The 11011-nt window shown below is 33.1% G+C and overlaps 1 protein-coding gene across 1 annotated transcript in view; it reads right to left on the bottom strand.

Annotated features, from left to right (window-relative positions):
• Positions 1–1872: 1872 nt before the first annotated feature.
• Positions 1873–11011, bottom strand: part of PUDP (pseudouridine 5'-phosphatase) — a 61137-nt gene continuing 51998 nt past the window's right edge. The window contains exon 4 of the mRNA XM_031596127.2: positions 1873–6248. Coding sequence (XP_031451987.2) covers positions 6072–6248 — 177 coding nt within the window. The 3' untranslated portion in view covers positions 1873–6071. The remainder of the gene's footprint in view (positions 6249–11011) is intronic.

The following is an 11011-nucleotide window of genomic DNA, read 5'->3' as shown; positions in this document are numbered from 1 at the left end:
CCTCAATAACAGATTAGAGGTAAATGTGACAGAGAACAATGGTATGAAGTAGTTTCTTTCAGATGTCTTCAGGATGATCATAAAACCATGGAATAATAGAATCATAGAAACATTGTATCACAGAATCATAAAATGGCTTTGATTGCAAGGACCCCAGGGATCACCAATTTCTAGCCACCCTTCCACAGACAGGTTGTCAACTGCCAGATCAAGTACTAGATCAGATTGTCCAGGGCCACATCCAACCTGAACTTATGCACCCCCAGGGATGGGGCATTCACAGCCTCTCTGGGCAGCCTGTTCCAGCACCTCACCAGTCACTTAGTGAAAAACTTCCCCCTGACATGCAATCTAAATTTCCCCTCCTTTAGTTTAAAACCATTCCTCCTTGTTCTATCACTATATACCCTTGTAAAAAGTTTATTTCCCTCATGTTTATAAACTCCTTTTAAAACATGATTAAATACTGTTCCATTTCATAGTTGTTTGACCAGTTCAAAGTTTCAAAGTCAAAACTGAAACTATTTTTCATATTTTTCACACTCTGTCAGCATGGCCTTTAATGCTACTTTTTTTTTTTTTTTTTTTTTTTTAATTTACTTGTGCTCTGATGCTCATCAAAGATTATTTATATATCTTCATTGATTCCATTGATTCTGGATTACAACTATTCTGCTTTCTTTGTTTGAAGAAATACGCTATAGAAGATTGCCTCTTATCTCTATAAAGCTCAGTGCTTCATTTAATAGTCTTTGATATGTTTTTACTTCTGTTAATTTTTAGATTTTCCCTCCACAATTAATGCTTTTGATTTTTTGCTAGGGACTAATGAAAATTCTTTCCTTTTCCTTCTCTTTGTTGGAGTTCTAGATGGTATACAAAAGGACTTCCTTTTTTGTCTATAGTTTCTTTCTTCCAATGCTTTTTTTTTTTTTTTTTCCCCATGAAATAATGGCCCCTCTGCTATTTTCATTTATTTATTTATTTATTTATTTATTTATTTATTTATTTATTTTTGACTCAGCAATGTTCACAGTGATCATCTTACTATTCTGCTTCATGTTCCAGTTTCACACTGCAGATACTCTGAGGAAAAGGCTGCAAAGAGAGTGGTGAGAATTGAAATGCTTTCTTCTTGCTAAGGCTTGTTTTAACCATGCAAGAGTGAGACAACAGCTAACATTTTAATATGATGATTTAGAGCCCATGGCTTGAAAGACTGAAGAACAGAAGAGACTAACAGGTTTTCTCAGAATACTTTGCTACACTCTGCTTTCTGAAGTCAATTTTTTATGGCATTACAATACCTGGTGAAGACAAAGCCTGCAGCACAATCAGTGAGCTCTACTGCTGAGGTAGGGTCTTGAGTACTCAGAAGTTATGGCATATACTTCAGTTCAAATCCACTTTCTCCTTCTGTTCTTCACTTTAAAGATGATTAAACCCACAATTTGTGAAGCATCAGCCAAAGGGATGATTAGCATGATCTATTGTTGACGATGAAGTTTCCCTTGGGAAAGAATGTACTGAAAGTTACTTTTCCTCCATTCCAGTCTTTCTATTTCTTCCCACTAACTAGGCAAAAATCTATTCTATTTTCTCAAATGCAAAACACTGGAAGTTCAGTATAGCTACAGACGGGAAAATCAGAAACAAGTAAATGGTTTTTACTTTTTTTTTTCATATGTCACTTAGAATTGCAGATTTTTTTTTTTTTCTATATGAACAACCAATACTTGAAGAGAATCTCAAGTTCCATGCTGTTAAAGCTACAGGTACATTTTAACACAGTGGAAAATCATTCCTTCTTAGTACAATGCTTCTTGCACCCCTTTTTTTTTTTTTTTTTTTTTTAATTTATCTAGTTTGGCTTTTGCTGAAGACAATTTTTTGGAATATATGCAACATTAATTTGATGCTGTGCTTTAACTACAATATTATTTAGAAAGATATCTAATCCAAGTGAGGAATGAACATCTCTGCTTTTTCTAATGTTTATTTGCAGAACACAATTGCCAACCTTCGCAGAAGTCAGATTGCATTCTGAAATTATTGCTGTTCCAATGCAATGAATTTTTACCTAAATATATTCAATGAAAGTCCTATTTAGGTATATCTTCGCAGTCTAGAAATCTATCAGGATAAATCCCAACAGAGTTCCAGTAGCATGCAAAACTTACTTCAGTTATGATGCAGAAAGGAATTTAAGTTCTAGTATAACATTTCATAGATTATGGACATTTGCTTTTTTTCTTTTTTAAAGGAAATATTTACATTCTTGGTTAAACTTAGTTCCATCTTGCTGTAGTTATCCAATGGCAAAATCTTGATCATGAAATTTTGCCTTTATTTCTTGTAGGGTGGACTTCTCAGGATATGGCTGTATCACATGTTCAGTATTAAACGAAACAGAAATAAATATATCCTTAAAATTAAGCTGGGACCTATTCGTTTAATCAAAAAGAAATGCTTAATGAAAAAGAAATAAGCATGTACTTAAACATTTGTTGGAACTGAAGTCTGCTTGCTGAGTTAGAGGGTTTTTTTTTGGGTGGGAGGGGAATTAGTTTTTAACAGTCCTCTTCATACAAACACAGATGGAGCATTCAAATGTCCTGATTGCTCACATGTCCTCATGATCTGTAGCCAGGATCTGGTACAAATTTTTTTAGCTCAGTCAAAACAGGACTTCATCTGGAAAACAGCAGATGGAAGGAAGGGAAAGGATCCAACTTTTTAATCTTTTTTTAATTTTTTTTAAATTTTTTTTCCTGAACAGATGTTGTTGAGATGATTGAGCTACAAAGCCACAAATCCAACCAAAAATGGATAAAGAAATATATACAAACATATGCTGATATTTGGTATATGGGTCATTAGGCAGACTACAGTCAGCTATGGCTGCCATGAATATCTACCTATCATGGGATGGAGATGACAATAGTTTTGCTATTCCTAGGCCTGAAAAAAATTAATTTCATGTACATTTTTGATTTTTCTTTGAGTCAGGAGAAAAGATAATGACAACACAGATGCTTTAATAACTGTCAATGGATTCAGCAGAGGAGTGAGAACTTGGTCAACAGCAAGCAGTAAGGTACATGGAACAGAATTTTACTAAAAGGAATGCGTTATCAGACATGGCTCAGGTTCACTGAATTCAGTCTGGGGCAATAATCTTAATAAAAACTGCCAGATGGGATATTAAATGCACAACAGAGTAATTGCACAGGACAGGATTTTCTGTGCAGTTAAGAAGTGAAAGTTTTCTCACTGAATTCTCAGTAAAAGATGATCTTATTAGAATAGTATTACAGGGTCTGTTGATATCACAGTGATCATGATTAAATAATTCTGATTTTCTGATATCAATTATTAATCTTAACATCTTTAAAGAAATGCAGGATTTTGATGGCAGTTCATTCACAGAATCACAGAATCACAAAAACACCAAGGTTGGAAAAGACCTACAAGATCATCCAGTCCAACCATCCACCTATCACCAATAGTTCTCACTAAACCATATCCCTCAACACAAAATCCAAACATTCCTTGAACACCTCCAGGGTCGGTGACTCCACCACCTCCCATTCCAGTGCTTGACCACTCTTTCAGAGAATTATTCCATAACGTCCAGACTAAATCTCCCCCGGCACAGCTTGAAGCCATTCCCTCTAGTCCTATCACCAGTAACATGAGAGAAGTGTCTGACCCCTAGCTCACTACAACCTTCCTTCAGGTAGTTATAGAGAGCAATAAGGTCTCCCCTGAGCCTCCTCTTCTCCAGACTGAACAATCCCAGCTCCTTCAGCCACTCCTCATAAGGCTTGTGCTCCAGCCCCCTCACCAGCTTTGTTGCCCTTCTTTGAACCCGCTCCAGGGCCTCAATGTCTTTCAGAGTAAACTGTAAATGAAGTGCACTTCAGATTTCTTTTTTTCTAAATCTCTCCAGTTAAATTAAACAAATGACAAACTATGAAAACTTAGTGTGCTAATTGCAGCTTATTATTGCTTGTTCTATGTAGTAACTTCCCTGTTGGAATACAGTAATTACGAAAAAAGGGGATCCCAACAGGCACCTATTTTACACTTGAATGTTCAGCATTACTGCACAACATTAACGCTTTGTGTTGCGCAACGGAAGATAACGAAGGAATTATATAGCTATATTTCTATTATCTTGGCTGAGAAGCCCAGAAATTGAATTTATTTTGAAGAGAATGCTTTATTGTCACATATACAAATAACAATGGTCTTAAAGAAATTACGTAGTAGGCAAAATAGCAACGTCAAAACAGTATTTCTCTTAAAAAAAATGCTTCCAGATCCTTCCATTAAAAGCATTAAACTGCAAAACATTACACTATATCTTCTAAAGATCTTCTGGTTCCATTCAGATCATATTTTATGGGCTTATTTACATGGAATATAAATTTCTTAATTTTTCGAGGCATGAAAAGAATACAAAAGCAGAAAACTGTATCAGTCTATGTAGAAGTTGTAAAAGTAATTGTTTTAATTTAAATATATCTCGAAGTGGAAAAAAAATCAAAAACATGAGGAAACTAAATTTGAATGTAAAGCACTGGAGCATCTCTGATTCTTTTATTTTTGTTTTCAATAAAAAACTTTCTACCTAAAGCAGTAATTGAGAAAATATCTGGAAAAAGAATTGTGAGTAACAGATAAACAGATGACATCAACCAACCAACCACCAAAACCAAACCAATCACGAAGGAGTTCACATCACACTCGTTATTTTTACAGAAACAAGTATTTTACCAGAATTTTTGAGTATATTATGGAAAATCATTTAGATTTTTTCTTTTTAAATGTTTAAATTTATAAATGTTACAAAACCACCCACTGTAGATATCTTTAGACAAATAAAATGCATTGCTTCCACCACAATATATACCTACTTTGGATTCCATTAAAATCTGTCTGTATGTATAGCATTTTCTAATGAGATCTTTACTCTTGTCCTGCCAAGGTATCAGAAACAGAAAAATTAATAAGGATAGATGACAAAACGATCATTCTGTGGAAATTGTTTGCCATAAAAATAAATTTTAATATTTAAATCAAACAAAATGACAATTTCTACAATTTAAAAATAGTTATTAAAAATGTCTCCAGAAAACATGGCAAAAAAAAAACCCAACATAAATTAAGAAAAAAAAAGTTGAGATGGCCTAGAGAAAGCAACTTGTATATGTAGGAGATAAAGCCATAATTAGATGTTTCAATAAATGTTTCAATAACAAGATTGAAACATTTCAATGATAGAATGGATTCCTTTCACACAAATGGAAGGGAAGGCTACATGGCAACATGGAAAACAGGAAGAATATAAGGAGGAAGATGAAAAGTGGTTTGGTAAATAGAAGGATCATGTAACCTTATATAGCTCTATAGCAGGCATGACCCAAAGGTCAGTGACAGAATGAAGGTTGTAAGGGACCTCTGCAAGTCAAACCCCCCAGGAACAGAAAAAAATCCAAGAAAAGGAAACAAATAAACAAACAAACAAAACAAAACCACACACAGGAAGTGTAAAAAAAAAATAAAAATAAAAATTATGAGGATACAAAGAGGAAAAGACAGGCAAGCAAAGGATGAGGAAATGTTAAACTATATGTGTTTATAGTGATAACTATATCAAAAACAATGTAATGCGATAAAAGCCAATCCAGAACAGATTTCTGGTTAAAGGCTAAACAATAAGCCGTTCAAATGGAAACAGTACAAGAAGTTTCTAATGTAATTACAATAAGTTGTCTAAATAGTTTCATAATATTCCCAGAAAACATTATGATGTACAGAGAACAAAGCTGGATCACTTCAGAAGATGAAACACTGTTTTAACTTCAAATATATCATGAGAGCAAATATGTAATATTTCAGTCAATTTTCAAAGGCTAGACCACTGTGGAAGACGCAGTGTTAACAGGATTTCTGTGCTCTTGATTTAAGAAAGAGAGACAAAGCAAAGCAATTATAAAATCTTAACAAGATTTCATTTCAGTTTCCTGAACTCCAGTCAAGCTTATGAACATAGACATTAGGTATTAATCATATGCTGGTAAACCAAAAAGCTCTGGTTTAAAGTCCTCCATGGAGTTCAGCAGCAGAGTTGCCTCCTTTTTAAGATCAGGACTTAAATTTTCATCTGGAATCATAACCACTTGCATTCCTGCTGCCAGTGCTCCTTTGACTCCAAGTGGTGAATCTTCAAACACGAGACACTGAGAAACAAGGAAGTAAGGAAAAAGAAGCGAAAGAATAATGTTATTACAAACTTTTAATACTCTATTTATAAAGAAAGAATGATACTGAATAAAACAGATTTAGCAATCCCTAATTAGAACGTGGCTAAACCTCCAAATTTGAACATCTGTAAGGTAACTAACCTTAAATTAATTAATTAATTCAAAAAGCATCAACACACATATTCAAATCCCAAATATTCTTAAGAAATTTCTTTTAGAAATAGATTTAAGCAGAGGCTTAATGTAAAGTTAAGCATGTGCTTACATAGCTTTACAAGCAGGCAATTTAACTAAGACCAACTTTACAACTTTCACGTACAGATGATGCATTTCTTACTGTATATGAAAGGTGAAAAGACTAAAGTACTTAGGTCAATATTAGGACTCTAAGTGAGTGGAGAGTTAGGTAGAAATTATTTGTCAGAAGAGTACTGCTAATTAATGGCCTCATGTTTTATATCTTTCAAAACAATGGTGACAAGAAAATCAGCAATTATATTGGACTGCTACTTTCATAGAATACAGTTTAGTCAGGTTAAAGTTACATATCTTAAAACAGTCAAAATCACTGAGTAGTGAAATTACTGACAACATGAAATCAAGGTTGTAAAAAATAATTATTATTTGTGTGAAATTTGAGTTTAACAGTACAATACTGAATAAGAAATACAGTAGTTTTCAAATTGAATAGCTATACTTAAAAAAAAATAAATGCATTCATTTTCTCTGTTTTGGCATTTAAACTAATCTGGATAACGTATGGTAGTTTTTGATTACTGGATTAGAAATTGACTTTTCTGAAAAAAGCAAGCAATTAGTATCGAGTACTTTTTAAGTCCTAACATAAAGGTACTTCACACTATTCGGTTTAATTACTTTAGCAATTGTTAAATTTAGATGTTGTAAATTAAACTAACCAAAATAAGAGAGATGAAACATCCAACCTCTTTATATAGCATGCATTATCCATATACATATATAACAAACATACAAAGTCTGGAAAAACTTGGAAGAAAACAACCAAAGGTGTTCAAATTACACATATTATTGGAAAAAAAAAATAAAAATCATGTGTGTTTTAAAGTAACAATCATGAGCTCAGTCAACTACATAGTAATTAATATTCATTAAAAATAAATATGATTACCAAAAGTACAATCTCACCTTCAGTAATGTTTGGTTTGCCTAAGTAAAATTTAGAAAGCTACTTCAGCATCTGATATAAAATTAGATAATATTGATAGATAATACTTCTTCATACTTCCCACCACTGCAATATTTTTATTGATCTCAAAGATGTTAAGATATAGGAATAACTAAAGTGCTGAAAAGTTTGTCCTCTCAGTTTTTATGCACGTATCTGAATAACACTGGAGTTATTGCAATTGGCCAGTGCACCATTTCATAGAACTTTTCATTTTTCCATATTATATGGGTAGGGTACATTTTAGCAAAACAGAAGTATTTTCTAGACATGAAATACAGTACCGAAGAGTACTGTATTGAAGAGTACTAATTGAATTGAAATATGTTTGCATATTTCAGAGTGTGTAATAATAGCAGAGCGAACCCTATTTAAAAAAAAAAAAAAAAAAAAGTAACCAGTAACACTGAAAATAATGGTTTTCTTTCAGCAAAAGCTGAAAAGCATGAATGCATCTTCAAGAATTTGGGGTCAGCCAAGGAAAAGCAAAATGTGTTTTCTACCTTGCATTTCATAAAGCAAACGTTAGTAACTTTCGGTGAGCCAACAAAACTAAACCAATCTCTCCTGTGCTGATTTCATTTATACAGTCTCTAAATGCCTTCTTTTCTTATTCCAGTTTGAACAATATGATATTTCAACTGTTGATCAGTATTTTTACTATAAATATGCAAATCTGAAACAGCTGCAATTAGAACTGAAGCATACTTCTGCCTATAGGTTTTCCTAAGAATAGATTAGTTTGTTACCCTAAGAACTCTATGCAACTTGAAAACAGTAAATGAAGCCCTGACAGGCTTTCACTTTTGAAGACAAAACTTAAATGTTGCACAAAACAGCATTATCAAAGCTTTTCAAAGACTTTTTCTAATCCAGCTCATACAAAGAAATGTACTTCACTACTGTCTTAAAAGACTTAATTTACTTCCATGATGTAACTAAACTTAGTGTATGAGAAGAGATGATGCTTATGGAAGGAAATATGCATAATGAACAGCTTAACTAATTCCCTAGAACTAAATGCAATTAAAACTCTTAATTACCAAAGAAATCATGCAAATGACCCATAATTATAGTGCTTTTAACATTTCAGGAAACAAAATAAGTGTACAAGGTCTTCCTCCATTCTTTCTTCCTACTGACACTCATTGTCAACAGCACAGCAACATTTTTAATATATGATGAAAGGTTTACAGAGGTCACATACAAAATGGATTTATTAAGTTTGCTGCACAGAGATGTTATAAACTGCTCACTGTCCTGGCCCACCCACATACTAAATTTAGAGATATGAAAGCAGCCAAGTTCTTCCCTGTTTTGCCTAAATATTGCAACATCAGCATCACTCCAACCAAGAGAGACAGATGAGATTTATACAGACTTCAGCTGAGATTCTGGCTCCTTTTCTGCATTATTTCTGTAACTTGTGTCATTGATAAATGCTACTGCTATAAGATCTCTCAAAAGATCACACTAACGTAGGATAATTTTAACTTTGGAATGAACTAGATGCTTAAAAAGTAAAGTAGTACAGCACATTAATTTATATTTCACTCTGTGGATCTAGCATAAAAGAAAAAATAATCACTTTACCAAAGAAAGAAATAATATCACCACAACACATCATTACCTCATCTTCCTACATGAAATTTCAGAACAGAAGGAACAAGCTGCTAGTTAGACCTATGGTATCTACAGCAGATCCTCTCTACCCTATATACCATAAATGTCTGGATGGAACAATTACATAAATTACAGAGATAGCTGTATGTGTTAATACCAAAAAGGGATAACCAAAAAGTTTTGAAGGACAGGAGATTAATATCAGTTTTTAAATAAATTATTTTAAAAGCCTGTGTGTATGATATGCACAGGAAGTACTTATTGAACACACAACTTTGATCACATAGGACATTATTTTAACAACTCTATAACAGAACAACAATTGAGACTAAAAATGGCATAACCTGTGTACATAGAATCACAGAATCATAGAGTGGCCTGGGTTGAAAAGGACCACAATCATCACCTAGTCTCAACCCCCCCTGCTATGTGCAGGGTTGCCAACCACCAGGCCAGGCTGCCCAGAGCTACATCCAGCCCGGCCTTGAATGCCTCCAGAGATGGAAGGCAATTTGTTTGCAAAATAAACACTACCATTTACTGTTTTACAAAAAAAAAAAAAAAAAAAAAAAAAAAAGTCAACTTCTTAAAAATTGGTAAATAGAGCATATTCTTCATATTCTGTTAGAAGAATATTCTTTTTGCTGGTTCTGGTCTGATTTGAGACTTTCAACTCACTGAAAACGTTTGCTGACACTAGGACTTAGATATATTTTAGTTCTTTGTCTTTGAGTCAAGGTTGTACAGGTTGTACAGGTATGAATTACAAATACTGCATTTCTTTTCACGAAAGAATTAGAAGAATAGGAACGGTGCGCTAATTTCTCCCTTTTCTTCCCTAAACATTTTCTTTTATTATTATTACATTGTTTTTCTCATATGCAACACAGAAAACAGCTACTATGGAATTAATAATAAAACATTAGACTTCAGATTTCATTTTATCTATTAGCACTATTACACTTACATTGCTTTTTGTTCTGTGGTTAAGTTTTTCACTAGGTAAAATATACTTAAAAACCCTTCCGTCCTACTGAGTTTTAGAACAAAATTAACATAACCTTGCCTTCTAAGGAACTACAGATGGAATGACTCTACAACCATGTAAGGAAAAGAAAAAAGAAATCATGTTAGAGGAAAAACTGTACTCTGACTAAAAATAAAAACACATTCAGTGTATGAAAGTTTTTAAAATTAAAGACCAATACTCTATTTTATGCACCCTTCCTGCTAAATCAAAACAAAAAGGGAAAACAGTAGAGTTTGAGGGATTAGATAGATTTAAAAAGGGCTAGTAAGACCTTTGAGAGGTTATCCCAATGTTCATTCTTCAGCTTCTGAACAAGATTCGTCTCTTTCTGTGCTTAGTGAGAAGGAATAGTAGAAGATTATTTTATATCCTGTCTCCAAATGACCAGAAACATTTTTATCAGAATGCATTATGTTTGAAGCTTGGGTTATATATGGCACTTCCATAAATTCACTGCTTATCATCACTGATTTTTCTCCTTCATGATCAAATCAATAGGACAAAAGCATAATAAGCTATTTTTAAAATTTGGAAAACCTGGGAAATCTGGAAACATTAATTTATGTACATACACACAATGTAGTCTTCCATAAACATTTAAAGCCTAATTAAAACTCTATCATACTGTTTTAAAAACAAATGCTCTATTGACCTCAGAGGGTATAAAATAATCTCCAAAACAGGCCTCCAAATGAAACTGACCAAGTATAATTAGCACACACTACTTTCAGAAGTTGTTAATCATTGCAAACTAAGGGTGGTCAGGCCTTTCGTTTCTACTGATAATTTGTCCTCCTAATTTCAAAAGTATTTTTACTTCTTTAATAATAAGAATAAAACAAAAACTATCAAAAAACAAATAAACAAACCTAGTTAATACCC

Source organism: Phasianus colchicus, chromosome 1 (genome assembly GCF_987193195.1).
Source record: "Phasianus colchicus chromosome 1, bPhaCol1.hap1.1, whole genome shotgun sequence".
In the NCBI taxonomy this organism is placed as follows: Eukaryota; Metazoa; Chordata; class Aves; order Galliformes; family Phasianidae; genus Phasianus; species Phasianus colchicus.
The sequence above is the reverse complement of the archived record's forward strand: the minus strand, read 5'-3'. Positions and strand labels throughout refer to the sequence as shown.